The 15,607-nt window shown below is 47.3% G+C and overlaps 1 protein-coding gene across 10 annotated transcripts in view; it reads left to right on the top strand.

The window, feature by feature from the left end:
• Positions 1-6,664: 6,664 nt before the first annotated feature.
• The window catches only part of URM1 (ubiquitin related modifier 1), a 34,592-nt gene continuing 25,649 nt past the window's right edge, over positions 6,665-15,607 (top strand). For 6 of the 10 annotated variants that reach the window (XR_014020538.1, XR_014020539.1, XR_014020540.1 and 3 more), the window contains exons 1-3: positions 6,665-7,153; positions 11,646-11,716; positions 14,012-14,096. Coding sequence is in view for 3 of the 10 variants with exons in the window: in XM_081281225.1 (XP_081137351.1) it covers positions 7,119-7,153; positions 11,646-11,716; positions 14,012-14,096 (191 nt within the window). In the remaining 7 variants the exon portion in view is untranslated. Of the gene's footprint in view, positions 7,154-11,645; positions 11,717-14,011; positions 14,097-14,844; positions 14,926-15,607 lie in introns of all 10 variants that reach the window. The other 4 variants (XR_014020544.1, XM_081281225.1, XM_081281224.1 and 1 more) reach the window with 4 other exon arrangements.

The following is a 15,607-nucleotide window of genomic DNA, read 5'->3' as shown; positions in this document are numbered from 1 at the left end:
GTCCCCACCTTGAATTGTGAAAAGTACAAGATCATGCATGAAAATCTCAGCACAATGTACATCATTTAAAAGGAGAAAAAGTGTGTTCAGATGTTAAGATCCCAGAGAAAGTTTCCCAATTCCACACCAGCCCCCCCCCACCACCACCACCACATCATCCACAATGGAGGCCTTACAGCTCTCCATCATCTCCATGCATGCTGCAGTTGCTCAACACATGGTTGTGAAGTTAATTAACCACATAACAGCTACTGTTTACCAGGCAGTTGGTGACATTTACCTAGTGGTACAGTTCACAGACCACAATGCAGTTCATCTTCTGAGAAGATTCCTATATTTTTTAAGTTTGATTTTTTTTTTTTTAATTTTTATTTTGTTTTGTTAGAACACCTCTGGGCTCAATCCCCAGTACCAAACGGTAGTGCTCTATCACTGAGCTGCATCCCCAGCCCTTTTTATTTTGAGACAGGGTCTCACTAAGTTGTCCAGGCTGGTCTTCAACTTGCAATCCTCCTGCCCCATCTTCCCAAATTGCTGGGATTACAGGTGTGCACCACCATATCATGTATTTTTTTTTTCTTTTTTAATATTTATTTTTTAGTTTTCGGCAGACACAGCATCTTTGCTTGTATGTGGTGCTGAGGATCGAACCCGGGCCGCACGCATGCTAGGCGAGCGCGCTACCACCTGAGCCACATCCCCAGCCCCCATATCATGTATTGAGCAGCTTCTAAAGGCTGCCCTTGATAGCCTCACAGATCCCCAAGCTCTAAGTCTGCCTCAGAGAGCCCCCAGTCTGCATGGTGGGGGAAGAGGCTGGCAAATAGAAAAGCCAAAGTCATGTGCTCAGCTGCACCTAACCAAGCACACTGGAACAGGGAGGACTTTCCAGAAGCTTCCAGGCAGATGCCAAGGCCTGGAAGTGAAGGGCAGGTTAAGGAAGGACAATACTAACAGGTCACTTTTAAAAAATATTTTTTAGTTGTCAATGGGTCTTTTTTATTATTTTTATTTACTTATTTATATGCGGTGCTGAGGATCAAACCCAGGGCCTCACACATGCCAGGCAAGTGCTCCTCCATTGAGCCACAACTCCAGTCCTAATGGGTCATTTCTATAGTTCATTACTAGAAATTTCTCTGAATGCAGAGAGCACTGGACACCATGAGGCAGAGGTGCAGCTTTCTCTCTGGGTGCAAAGCAGCTATTTGTCACTGATAGTCATTCTTTTCCTTCAGGAGAGTGAGAGAGGCACAATGCCATCAGAGTGGATCAAAGATAAGTAAAGTAGGGCTGGGGTTGTGGCTCAGCGGTAGTGCGCTTGTTTCGCACAGGTGAAAGCACTGGGTTCAATCCTCAGCACCACATAAGAATAAAATAAAAAGATATTGTGTCCATCCATCTACAACTAAAAAAAAAAAAAAGTAAACGTAGGGGCTGGGGATATAGCTCAGTTAGTAGAGTGCTTGCCTCATATGCACAAGGCCCTGGGCTCAATCATCAGCACCACACACATAAAAAAAAATTAATGTAAAAAGAGGGGTGGTAGGCTGCAGGTTTGTAAAGGGGATTAGAATCGAGGCCAGACATCTGGAGGTCCTAGTAGCTGGTCAAACCAACTTCCTTAGATTTGCTGTCAAGTCTGGGGCGCTGCCTGAGTATCAGACCCTGTGCACCAGCCCTGTGCAAAGGGCTTTCTGTGCATGGTTTCATTAAATTTTCTTAATGCAAAGTAGGTACAGTTTTCATCCCCATTCTGCAGATGAGGAATCTGAGCCTTATGAGAAAGACCACAGAGCCTGAGAATGGCAAAGCTGGGAGAAAAATCCCCTTCCTAGCAGTGTTCCCATCTACAACCTGCCTGTTCCACAGGAGAAGGCTGGAAAGGGCTGGGCTGCAGCGTCCCTGGAGGTCCATTTGCCCTCGGGACAGGCAAGTGGCTGCCCAGGCCAGTGCGTGGCTATCACTTTCAATTCCTGGGAAGGTTAAATACCTCTGAGGGGCCCATTGAAATGGCAACAGCAAGGGAGGGGGCGACTGAGTGACTTTCAAAGGGGCCTGAATGCGCTGCCAGTCCCTCCCCCAAAAGGGGCCCTGCTTCCTCCTGGTCTAATGATATTCTGGGCTCAGCCCTCATCTTTGGCGGCAGTTTAACCCGAGCCAGGGCGGATTTCTTTCTCACTGATCTCAGCTTGACACCCAATTAGCACAAGAATGGGAGGAGGAAGCCTGCGAGAGGCGACTCCCAGCCTCCCGGGCGCTTGAGAGGAGCAGGCGGGAAGACAAAGGGTGTGGGCAGGGGGGCACCCGAGCCCTCAATTCCCCCACCAACCCTGCCATTGTCTCCCCAGAAGCTTCAGAGAGGATGGAGGCCTATGCCCTGGCTGGACAGCCTGCTGGAAGGGATAGGGTTTGGGGCCCAAATCCCTGTTCTGGGTCCCAGCGAAAGACATTTGGTTGAGACTAGTTGAAGGGAAGGCATTGAGGCTCAATGATAGGGACACGGAAGGGATCCTGAAGGCTCTAAAACCTGGTTTGAGGCCTCATACTTAGGGGTCCTTGGGCAAGCCACATATTCTGTCTCAGTTTACTCATAGGAAAGATGGGAGTCCCTGGGAGGAATAAATTAGGTAATGCATGTAAATCACCTGGCAGATGCAAAGACAATGTTCAAGTTCAATAAATATTCTTTGAAGGCATACACTGGTAAAACAGTATTGTCACTGAGGGGTTCAAGGGAATGGGATTGGGGTCAGGTAAAGGAAGCACTTTTGAGTGAGAGGTGGGAAGCCACAGAACCGGGCCAGCTTACTCAAGAGGTGAGCTCCCAGTAACCAGGACAAGTCTGAGGACTACCTAGAATCTAGAGGAAGGAGGGACAACTCTGGTCTGCCTGTGCCCTCTCCTTCCCCAACTCCACCTCTTCCTTCTAAATCCCAGTGGATCTGGTTTAATTGACTCCCAGGAAGCCTCCGTGAGATCATGAAGCTGGGTTGGGGCCTCCAACAGCTCCCCTGTTCCCCTCCATAACACTGATCTCACCATGCATCCTGTTTTGCCTTCCACTCTTTTGAACATCAGCCCCAAGAGGGCAGGAACTAGCTGTTTTTGTGCACCATTGTGTTCCCAGCACCAGCACTGGGCCTGGCACTTAACAGGTGCTCAATGAATGTTTTTCTAATGGAGGATGCTCTTCAAATGCTCCCAAGCAATCTCTCCTTCCAGCTCTGGGAAGTGGCAATTCCTAGGATCTTAAGATACCCAGCAGAGGCTGGTTGGGATCAGAGGCTGTAAAAGGACCTGAATGCTTTTTAGATGGGCCCTTGCTGGCAAATATCACTTGTTAATTTTTTTTGCTCATTCAGCAAGCACTTACCAAATCCCTATGATGTACAAAGTTCCTCCTTACAGGATAACGATCCAAGATGAATCAGAAAAGGTTTTTGCTCTGGAGAAGCTAAGAATTCAGTGGAAGAATCTAAGAATATTTTTTGCTGAAAGTCTCTTAAGAGATCATTTGGTCCCAGACTCTCTTTACAGATTGAGGAAACTGAGTTCCAGAGGGGAAGTGGCCCACGTAGCATGGTGGTGTGTGTGTGTGGGGGGGCCTTTCCATGTAGGACATGTAGACTCACTTGCATTTTATGAGAACCAGAGCTATATCTCATTTGCCCTTGTTTTGTCAGGGCCCTAGAACACTGCCTGGAACACTGAAGGGGCCCAGAGTTGTCCATGGAGTTTAACTGCACATGAAGCTAAGGCCACAGGGAGATAGGCCAGAGGAAGCAGATGTGGGTGAGAGGGTGGTTGGGAGCTGGGTGTCAGGAAAAATCTGGGGGGTTGCAAAATCATGTCAAAAGTAAGACTGGTCCAAATTTGGTGGTTGAATGGAGGAAAATATTTAAATGAATATTCAAGTATTTGAGTATCTTGGTATTTGTGTGAGGGGCAGTGGCACCTACACCCCAAAGATGGGCAACACAGAGCCTATTTTAGGGAAAGAGGCACTGTGCCAAGAACTCATTCAGTCCTTTCCACGCCCTTGTAAGAAACTATTCTTCCTATTTTACAAATGAGGAAGCTGGGATACAAATTGTTTTGTTGTTGTTGTTGTTTTTAAAGAGAGAGAGAGAATTTTTAATATTTATTTTTTAGTTCTCGGCGGACACAACATCTTTGTTGGTATGTGGTGCTGAGGATCGAACCCGGGCCGCACGCATGCCAGGCGAGCGCGCTACCGCTTGAGCCACATCCCCAGCCCCACAAATTATTAAGGGACCTGCCCAAAGAAACAGCTAAGGCAGACCTGGATAAAAACTGGCAGTTGAACTGCTAGGGTTTTTTTGTTTGTTTTTGGTGCTGGGGACTGAACCCAGTGTGGCTTTACCACTGAGCTAAGTCCTCAGCCCTTTTTATTTTTTTATTTTGAGACAGGGTCTCACTAAGTTGCTGAGGCTGGTCTCAAATTTATGATCCCCCTGCCTCAGCCTCCTGAGTTGCTGGGATCACAGGCATGTGCCATTGCATCCAGCCGAACTGCTAGCTCTTAACATAATCACTACATCTTTAACCATCAGGCTACATCACCATCCTCTACCAGTGCTCAACTCTGGGAGTACTAATGTTTGGAGACCCATAGAACACCCACTCTGCTCCACTCCATTTCTGCCTTGGGTTTTTGTAACAAACTTCAGTTGTCTCCATATCCTCTTCCGTGTTTCCCTCCAAACCATTTGACACTGCAGCCAGAAAAAAGTTTTTAAATTTTTATTTGTGGTGCTGGGGATTGAACCAGGGCTTTGCACATGCTAGGCAACCACTCTACCACTGAGTTATTTTAAAGCACAATTCCATCCCTCCCCAAACCTTCCACAGCCTCAAGTCAAGCAGTAGTGCTCCTACACACTGAAATGCTTACCTGCTTATAAGGCATGGCTTGGCTTAGCCTATCTCTTAGCAATTTCCATCTCTGCTCCCAACTTCCACTTTCTTCCCTTGATGCTTCAGCTTATTTTCACCTTTTGCTCTCCTCACTGGAATGCTTCTCTCATATCCACTCAATTCACTCTACTTAGGCTTTAGAGCCCAGCAAGTCCAGTCAGGTTTATTTGCAGTGCTGGGGACTGAACTTAAGGCTCTACCTCTGAACTACATTTCCAGCTCCCCCTTTCTTATTGAAGTGTCTTACCACTTAAAAGCCTTTCTTTGGGCTGGGGATGTGGCTCAAGTGGTAGCGTGCTCGCCTGGCATGCGTGCGGCCCGGGTTTGATCCTCAGCACCACATACACAAAGATGTTGTGTCCGCCGAGAACTAAAAAATAAATATTAAAAAATTATCTTTGAAAAAAAAAAGCCTTTCTTAGCTGGGTATGGTAGCACATGCCTATAATCCCAGAAGCTCAGGAGGCTGAGGAAGGATGATGGCAAGTTCAAAGCCAGCCTCAGAAACTTAGTGAGGTCCTAAGCAACTCAGTGAGACCCTGGCTCTAAATACAAAAAAGGGCTGGGGGACTGGGGTTGTAGCTCAGTGGTAGAGCTTTTGCCTTAGCATTGTGAGGCACTGAGTTCAATTCTCAGCACCTTATATAAATAGAATAAAGATTCAGGGGCTGGGGTTGTGGCTCAGCTGTAGAGCGCTAGCCTAGCACATGTGAAGCCCTAGGTTCGAACCTCAGATAAAAATAAATAAAGGTATCGTGTCCAACTACAATTTAAAAAAAAAGAATCCATTTACAATTAAAAAATTATTTTATTGGGCTGGGGATGTGGCTCAAGCGGTAGCGCGCTCACCTGGCATGCGTGCAGCCCGGGTTCGAACCTCAGCACCATATACAAAACAAAGATGTTGTATCCGCTGATAACTAAAAAATAAATATTAAAATTCTCTCTCTCCCTCTCTCTTTAAAAAAAATATTTTATTAAAAAAAGGGTTGGGAATGTGGCTCAGTGGTTAAGGGCCCCTGGGTTCAATCCCGGTACAAAAAAAAAAAAAAAATATATATATATATATATATACACACACACACATATATATATATGATTGATTAGCATGCTTATTTCTTGTTTTTTTAATATTTTCTTTTTTAGTTGTAGTTGGACACGATACCTTCATTTTATTTATTTTTATGTGGTGCTGAGGATCGAACCCAGGGCCTCGCACATGCTAGGCGAGCGCTCTACCACTGAGCCACAACCCCAGCCCAGCATGTTTATTTTATTACAGATTTTTTTCCCGGTTAGACTGTGAGTGCCCTAAAGATACTGAATGTTAGGAATGTAGCTCAGTAATAAAGTGCTTGCCTAGCATGTACGAGACCTTGGGTTCGATTCCCAACACAAAGAGGGTTTTAAAACATACACACACATACACACACACACACACACACACACACACACACACACTCCCTGCCCCTTGCTACTGCATCCATAGCACCAAACAAGATGCTGGGCACATGAACATGGAATAAATTCTGAGTAGTGGGCTGGGGATGTGGCTCAAGCGGTAGCGCGCTCGCCTGGCATGCGTGCGGCCCGGGTTCGATCCTCAGCACCACATACCAACAAAGATGTTGTGTCCGCCGAGAACTAAGAAATAAATATTAAAAAAATTCTCTCTCTCTCTCCTCTCTCTCCTCTCTCACTCTCTCTTTAAAAAAAAAAAAAATTCTGAGTAGTGACAGCCAGCTTAATATCCAAAGGGGCGGTTGGACAGTGAGTTGATAGATCAGGGGAGAGACTTTTGTGTCAGAAATATTTAGGAGGTCACTATGACGTCAGACGAGTGAATAGGCTCGCCCAAGCGGATTTGTAACTAACGCAAGATAAACAGTAATGTGGCTCACAGTCTGTCGAAAAGGTGCTGGGGCTGTCTTCCGCCTAGCTGCGGTCTCAAGTTGATTCCCAGTCCGGGTCCTGGAACCCGGCCGCCAACAGGCGGAGGCACATCGACTCCTGATCCCCGGGAACGCCCGTGACTTTCCCTCCTCCGCGCCTTCCAATAGCTGAGGAGGATGACCTTTGGGCACCGCCTTTTCCGGACGTGGCTCCAGGCGGCGACCGGAAGTGGGCGGGAGCTCCGGAAGTTCAGGGGAGTTTCCTGCGAGCTCGGCTTCCTCAACATGGCAGCGCCCTTGTCAGTGGAGGTGGAGTTCGGGTGAGTAACAGAGCTGGGGCGCCCTGGGTATGGATTGAAGTCCTCGGGCCCGCAACTCCTCTCCTGTCTCGAGGCCTGACACGGCCGAGTTGCCGAGGCTCCCGGCGCCTGCCGTGAGCCGTGCCACCCGCCTCGAGTCTGATAGGCTCTGTCTCCCTCGGCAACGCCGTATGTCCGGGAATAGATGCGCACACACGGGCGGGGAGGTGCGCTCTGAGTACTCCGCTGTGCCCAGTACCTGTAAGGCTCAAAAGACATGACGGTTAGCGGGTGGCCTCTCTACGCACTTTACCAGGTCCATCGGTTTGGCATCTGGTTCCTTGAAAGAACCGCTCTCCAACCCATGATTTTTTTCTTCAGGCAGCAGTTTCAATATCCGCTTACACGGTTCTTGAGGCTTTGTTTCTTGTGGGATGTGTGGACAAGACGGAACTCTTTTTTTTTCTTCTTCTTCTTTTTCGCAAGACTTGGGATTTTAAAAAAAACCTGAAGCTCTTTTCAGGATAGTCAGTAAACTTGCTGAGTGCCTCTGCAGATCTTGAGTCTAGTAGAGGTATGGGGATAAATGTGATAACCACATTGGAAGAGACTAATATTGGCAGTATATTTTGCACAAGATGAAAATGCAGGGATTGGAACACATCAATAACTGAAGAAAACGGTAGAGAGGAAATCTTCTTAAGCCACTATCTTATCCCTCCAACAAACAGATTTGTCCTGGTTTCAAAACAGAGAAAGCCAGTCATGGTGGTGCACACCTGTAATCCTGGTAGCCTTTAGGGAGGAGTATGAGACAGGAGAATTGCAAGTTCAAGGCCAGCTTCAGCAACTTAGCAAGGCCCTGTGCAACTGTCTCAAAATAAAAATTAAAAACTCTGAGAAAAACTGCATAGCTTAGAGAGACAGCAAAGAAACTGAGACCCTAAAAGATGGGTGGTGATATCATTGCCAGAATCACATGAAAAGGATGGGACCCTGTGTGTGTGTGTGTGTGTGTGTGTGCGCGCGCGCTGGGAAAGGGAGAGGAAAAGTCAGGGATAGGAATCTAAAACCTCTGTCCAAATGCCTTTCCTCTCATTGGATGCTCCCAGTTTCTTTCATGTTTTCCCTTCATTGGGTGGTTCATTCACCAGTCATTTATTGAGTGCCTACCATGTGCCAGGCAGTGAGCCAGACACAGAGGATACAAAGATAAATAGCACTGTGTCCATGCCCTACAGTGTTCAGCATTTCTGTCCCTTAGAAGTGGGTAGCCTCATGAATGTTAAGTGCATTTTAATTGATGATTATTGTCTAGCCGCTTGGATCCAATTAGAACTACATTGGTCAGGCTTTCTGACTATTTTGCTTCACTCACCCTTGGCCCAGCTGTACACTAAAGCCTGGGCATTTTAGGAGAATCCCTTCTGTCTTGACAGGCCTCAGTAGAGCTGTAAAGGGAGAAGCTTCAGATCGCCAGGCTGGGATTTATCCATAGTCAACTTGCCTTTTATTCTCATTAAGTAGACATGGTGTTTGTTCACCAGAGATGTCTTCTGTCTTCCAGATACTGTGCGGGCAACAGTGAGGAAGTCACAGGCCAACATAATTACTTCTTTTCTAGTTTCAGCTTCCCTTACCCCCAAGAGCAGTAGTGAGTTCCAGCAAAACAAGACAACATCCCTCTACCCATCTATCTACCTCCTTCCATCACTACCCACACCATTGTCCCATGAGAATTGTATCTTCTTGGGAAGTAAGAATGCCCAAGAAGCATTGCAAACCCAAGTCCCTGCTCTCTGTCCTTGCATATTTTTATCTCTGACCTTTTACTTCCTACATCTCTTAGTAGATGTGTTTCACCCTGAACCTGGGCAGATTTGCAAAGAAGCTGCCGTGCCCACCATTATCTCCCTTGTTTCCCTGTTTTCCTACCATCACAGATCCTAGAAGAGTTTGGGTTAGGACTTTGTCTCTAACCCCTGAGCAGATATAGTCCTCTTGGCCCCATCAGCTCTTTTTTTTTTTTTTTTTTTTTTTTTGTGTGTGTGTGTGTGTGTGTGTGTGTATGATGGTGCTAGGGATTGAACCCAGGGTCTTGTGCATGTGAGGCAACCACTCTACCAACTGAGCTGTATATCCCCAGCCCCCATCAGCTCTTTTTTGAGCCTTCTAAAAAGCCTCTTGCACCATTCTCTCTTTTGTCAGTAACTAGTTTTGCCATCTTTTGTCTTCCCTCTTGAACTGTTCCTAGCAGAGCTTTTTCTCAGAATTCAAAAGTGCGTAGTATGGTTGTGTTTTGAGTCCTTCAGTTCAGGCTGTTAAAATTCAAATGTAAGATTCTCTTTACCACATTCCTTTTCCTCCTCCCTGAGTTGGGGAAGTATTAACAAAGGAGGGTACCGTTGAGGTCAGAGAAAAAATAAGAAAAATGGACATTTTCATTTATCTGGCAAATTTTTGTTGAGTACCCACTGTGTGCTAGGCCCTGTTTTAGGCAAGGCTTGTATTCCAGCAGGTAGAAGGGAAATAAAGAATCAAATATAGGACTGGGGTTGTGGCTCAGTGATAGAGCGTCTACCTAATATGTATGAGGCACTGGGTTCAGCACCGCATAAAAATAAATAAATAAAAATAAAGATTCATCCACAACTGAAGTAATATATTTTTTTAAAAAATAGATGAATAGATGATAAAGACGATGAAGATGAACTAGTAGAAGGAAGACAGTTTTGGGAATGTCTGTATCTGTCACTGGTATGAACAGACATCCAGCAGGAATGTCTGGGCACGTGGAGAGAAGATGGAGATCTTAGTTGAGTTGCATAGCAAATCCTGTAAGACATAAGAAGATTTGGTTGGGTCCATGGGGCTAGAACAGGCCCCTTGTCTGCCTCCTAGGGTCACTCTAGAGGCTTGGTGTGCACTTTCCCCTACTCCAGATGTGCTGACAGAAGTGTCAACCCCTCCCCTGGGGCCCAGTGAACCCAGCAGTGACAGGTTACTCTCTGAGCCAGACTGGTTCTGCCTTCATCCATTTATAAAGGGAAAAAACAGACTCAGCCTCTGAGACTGGCACCACCAGCTTTGGCCACTCTTGGTTGTTTGCCTGGGTCCCAGTGCCTCCAGTTCCCACCCATCTTCTCTGACCCCCAATTCCTGAGCCCCTTGCCTGTCACCATCCCCCATCCCAGCTGCTACATGTGCCAACCCCTACCCAGGAGAAAATGAGGCTCTTGGAAGGAGATAAATGGAGGCTCTGTGCGGGCTTGCAGCTGAAATGGCCCTGCACACAGCCACAGATGGGCCTCTGCTCCCCCTCCACATTTCTGCATCAACAAAGCGTGACCTTGTTTGGATGACAGTCGCCCCATGTTTCTCCCATGACAATGCTTTCCTTGCCTTTGCCTCCCAGTGGGCTGTCTCAGGACATCTCTGTTCCCTGAAATTGGGAAAGGGTAGTAGGCTGGGAGGTATCCCATCCATCAAGTCTATTAGGGCCTTCTCAGGTCAGACCCATGTTAGGTCTGAGATGGGAATCAGGAGACCCAAAGGGAGATGAGTATGGGGCATTGAAAGAGTCCTGCTGCCCACATCAGGAGTTCTGGCTTCTGTACTTTACTCTGATTATCTCTACTGTTCCTGCCTTCCCAAGGCACAATGTTGAGACACAGAAATGAACCAAACTCTGCCCTCAGGGGGCTTTCTGACTTTTGGGGAGTCTTATTTATTTATTTTTCAGCAAGGCTGCTGGGGCTGAGCAGAAACCAGTTAGATTCATATTTTAGTGCAGCTGCTTCCTGTCTGACCTTGCACAAGTCACTTAACCTTTCCAGGAATCAGCCTGCTTCTCTATGAAATGGAGTTAATGATATCTGCCTCCCTCCCAGTTCTTCCCTGTGATGCCTTGAGGATGAAATAAGGTGAAGAGCATCTTATAAATGGCAGGATTACTCTTGGTGGATGCTAGCTGAGGCTGAGAGCTCAGTGGACTCTCAGCCTCCAGTGCTGTGGTATGCCCACCAGGCTAGCAGCAGGGGACAGGGACAGGGTCATTTCTAGACCTCACCTGGCCAGAGGAAACTTTGAGATGCACAGGATCTGCAGAAGGTCTTACAAGGCTTTTCTTACAAGGCATTTTTGCAGATGGAAAGATCAAGGTATGAGAAGATGGAGTCACATGCCCTGGTTGGCAGAGATGGAGCCTGGTCTCCATGTTGGAATTGGCAGCTCCAAAGCTAATGTTCTGTAACTGTGTACTCCGGCTGCTTCTGGGGCAAACAGTCTGCTTGATTATTAGTAAAAATTACTTATACCTACCTTACCACAGCAGGAAGTCGCATTTGAGAGTTAGTCACCAGTGCCGTGTTGTTCCTGAACTTTGGTCTCTGTATCTCTTGGGCTTCTACTTCCATTCTCATCCTTAGTTCTTCTTCCATTCTCATCTTAGTTCTCATCCTTAGTTCTGTTTGCAGTAGCTCACCTGGCTGTCTTTTTTGGCCTTCCTTTGCAGAGGTGGTGCGGAGCTCCTATTTGATGGTGTAAAAAAACATCAAGTCACCTTGCCTGGGCAGGAGGAGCCCTGTGAGTATTGGCTTTTTAAGCGGGGGTGGGGGAGTGGATATTGGGCAGGAGAGGGTCTATGGGATCATTTAGCCCTGTTCAGTGGAAATGGGTAGGATTTCCCTGGCCAGGGGTGGGAAGGAAGAAAAAGTCACCAGAATACTTTTCTCCCATCTTCTCTGGGATCAACCAGCTTTGTGGGAGGGAAGTGGGGTTACTTAGTTCTGTGAAGGTTTCATACTCCTTAGAACCTTAGGCCAGGGACCTAGTCTTCTTTAACTCTAGTATTCTCAGCTGTGAAGTGGGTATGGCAGTCCTTCTCTCTTAGAGATGTTAGGAGGAGGAAGTAAATTATGCCATTGTGTGGGGGATGGGGGTGTGTGCTAGGGATTGAAGCCAGGGCCTTGTGCATGTGAGGCAACTACCAAGTGAGCTATATCCCCAGCCCTCTATTATTATAATGTGGCAGCACAGGGAAGGTCTTTTCAAGGAGGTAACCTTCCCTGAGAACGGACCAAACAATTGGACTCTCCTGACAGTGCAGAGATTTAGACTAATGAAAAGGCTCCAGCCAGAAAGATTGGAGGAGGGAGGTTGACTAAAGGAGAAACTTGTTAATCTTTCTTGAACAAATATATACTGAGCACTTTCTGTGAGGTGGACTGTGTCTGGTCATTGAGGTGACAAACATGAACAAGAGGAGTCAGCCCCTGACTTCAAGTGGGGAGGTTTTAAAGAGTTAACCCAGAGGTATGCCAGGGTAACCATCAGTGTAGCCTAGGGCAAGGTCTGCATCTGGTGACTGTCAGGTCTTTTACAGCCCTAGCAGTGAGTCCTGCTGAGAGCAGATACTCAGGGATAGGAGCCCAGTCTCTTTCTAAGGCTGAGACGAGGCCATCAAGCATATGCGGAAGCAGGGGAATGAGGTTCCAGGAGGTGGACACTAAAAAATAATCAGGTGAGGTTTGATAAGATTCTTCTGAAGTGGACACATCTGCCAGGAACAAAACAGTTACACTTGTCCAAATCCACTGGTTGCCATGGCCATCTCTGGCCCTCCTTTGGGTCCCTGGCTCCCTGCCATTCTTAGAGGCTGAGGGACATTTATCCAGAATCAGGGTACTGCTCACCTTGAGCTGGGGCTGTGTGTAGCTGGTGTTAAAACGGCAGGATAGTAAGATTTTGCGTCCTTTCTGAGGGTGACGGGGACCCTCAGATGATAGATCCTTGTTTCTTAGTGTGGCAGATGGCCACGCAACCTTGGCAGCCTTGAGAGGAAGCAAGGGTTCTCAGATAAAGCCTCTCAAAGATCTTTCCTGGAAGTTTATTAAAATAGCACATTATGATTTATTTCCTCTTAAGTTTGCTTGGCATGAAAGCCCACTAGTTTTCACCGTTCTAGCTTCATCTCATTCATTCATTGACAGAGTACTCAGCAAGTGCCAGGAATGAATGGTAGGAAGTACTTAATTCTTTCATGTAGTTGGCAATATTTTTTGATTGCCTCCTTTTGCACTGGTGCCTCCAGTGCACTGGTTGCTGGGTGGGTTCTTGCCTTCATGAAGTTAACTGTGGCATGCAAATGGAGCCGGCAGTAAATAAGGAAACAAACATAAAACTGTACCATCACAGACTCCAGTGATTGGCATGAGAAGAGCACATAGGTGCTTGGAATGGGACTAACAAGTGGTCAGGGAAGGCCTCTTCAATTTAAGGAGGTGAGGTTGAGTGAAGGCCTGAAGAATGGAAGGAAGCCAACCTGATAAACTGCAGGGAGAGAGCAAAGAGGCCTGGGCTTTTCCAGGCAGGGAGACAGCACTTGGGAAAACTCCAAGGGGCAAAAAGCCTTGGTCTGGGTAGAGTGCTGAAGGAAGGCCAGGATTAAGGGGGGCACAGGCTGAGTTTGGAGTGGCAGGTAAAGTCTCAGTAGGTTTTGTAGATCATTTTCCCACATTCTTAGGAGATAGCTCCTATTATTTCAATTTTTAAAGGCCGAAACTGGGCTGGGGGTGTAGCTCAATGGTAGAGAGCTTACCTGGTATGCAGGAGGCCCTGAGTTTGAATCCCAGCATTACCAAAAAATACATAAATAAGTTAAAGTGAAAAAGGGATCTTTTTCATATAATTACTTAAGTGAAGCACACCCAGACCGCAGGGTCTCTGCAGTCCAGGCATTAACCCATCATTTGTTCCAAGAGGCTCCCTGAATCACCCTGACGTATCACACCCAAGACCTGTTTTCCAGTTTTTACACTGTTATTTTCACTCATGACCCTCATTGGTTATTTAGTTTAACTTTTGTTATGACCCTGATAGATCCTATCACCAAGGAAGTCAGACCTCAGAGGGAAGGAAAACAGACCGAGGAGGAGGAACCTGAGACCTGTCCACAATTACCTAGGTAGGGAAGCTGGGCTAGGAGCTAGGACTCAGGTTTCTGTTCCTTCATTCCTCAGCCAGATAGCAAAACATGGAGGCCCATCAACCCAGGGAAGGAAGGCAGGATGCCCCTATTGCTCACTCCTGGTCCCCATTTGTGACCTGCGGTGTCCAGAGGCACAGGTCACATTGCAGCCACAGAGTTAGTTTGCAGTTGCCAGGCCTTACTCTGGCACTCATGAACCCAAGGGGCCTGATACTGCTAGAGAAGTCTTATATTCTCTCCCCAACCCATGCCCAGATCTGTCATCTGGCAACCTTCCCAGCCCTGGCTGCCACTTGGCCAAGCAGGTCTTAGATACTCCAGCTGAAATAGCAAGAGCCATGGATCACAGATTGTGACTGCTAGGCATGGTGGCAATCCCAGCAACTCTGGAGTCTGAGGCGGGAGGATCATAAGTTCAAGGCTAGCCTTGGAAACTTAATGAGACCCTGGTCAAAATGAAAAGGGTTTGGAGGTAGCTCAGAGGTAGAGTGCTCCTGGGCTCAATTCCCAGTATTAAAAGAAAAAGAAAAAAAAACTGTAGACTATGATAAGTCTCACAAAAAAAAGGGGACCTGTGAGTCCTGGGCCAGGGGAGAACTTCCAACCCACCCCACATGGTAAAAGGACAGGAGAGGCCAAAGGGGATGAAACTCCAAGAGAGGAGCCCTGACAGTGTGCATTGCACATTAGTGGCTTCGGCCAACGTCTCTCTCCCCGTGTGTAGAATGGAAAATGGGCCAACTCCACTCTTTATTGAGCCTGATATCTGTTGAACAACTCCAATTTGGAAAAGTTGGTTCCAGATGTAAGTATATGTCCTTTTGTGAAGTAGAATGTGCAGACCCAGCAAGTGGTTGCAAGTATGTGTTTGCAAGAGGCGAGTGGTGTGTGTGTGTTAACTGTCATCATCTCCTTAATTGGAGGGGATTTTGGGGGTAGGCACCAACCACCGTCTGGCCATTTTGGCTGCTGGCCTTTATGACTCAAGGATCCCTTCAACTCCAGGCTCCCAGCCCCTTCCCCTGTAGGAAGGAGACTGCCTCACCTTTCTCGCCCCACCCTCATGCCCCCTCCTCCTGCTGATTCACATTAAAGGGTGGCTGGTGAAGGAGGGGAGGAGCTGAGCAGAGCTTCTGGGCGCTTTAAACTGCTTAGCATTCATTTCACAGCCTCTCTGGGGCCAGCTGTTCCTTTCTCTGCTCTTGGGGCCTGTTTGCTGATCCCCTCCCTGCCTCCCTCCTCTTCTCCCACCCCTCCCAGTCCCTGTGCAAAATTGCTTTTGAAAAGATCCACTTTCTGCTTAATTAAACAATGAGGAGCGTCCCCTCGCACATCTGTAAACCTCCTTCTGAGGCCAGTTTAGCCCACAAACTGCTCCATTCTTACCCCATTCATTTGTAAATGGAGCCTCAGAGGTTCCCTCCACCCCTCTTCTCTTTCACTCCCCCTATGCCAGCTCTTTCTTCTCCCTTTCAACGTAGGCCTGG

Source organism: Spermophilus citellus, assembly GCF_964194105.1.
Source record: "Spermophilus citellus genome assembly, chromosome: 2".
NCBI classification, from domain to species: Eukaryota; Metazoa; Chordata; class Mammalia; order Rodentia; family Sciuridae; genus Spermophilus; species Spermophilus citellus.
This window is presented reverse-complemented; position numbering and strand designations above follow the sequence as displayed.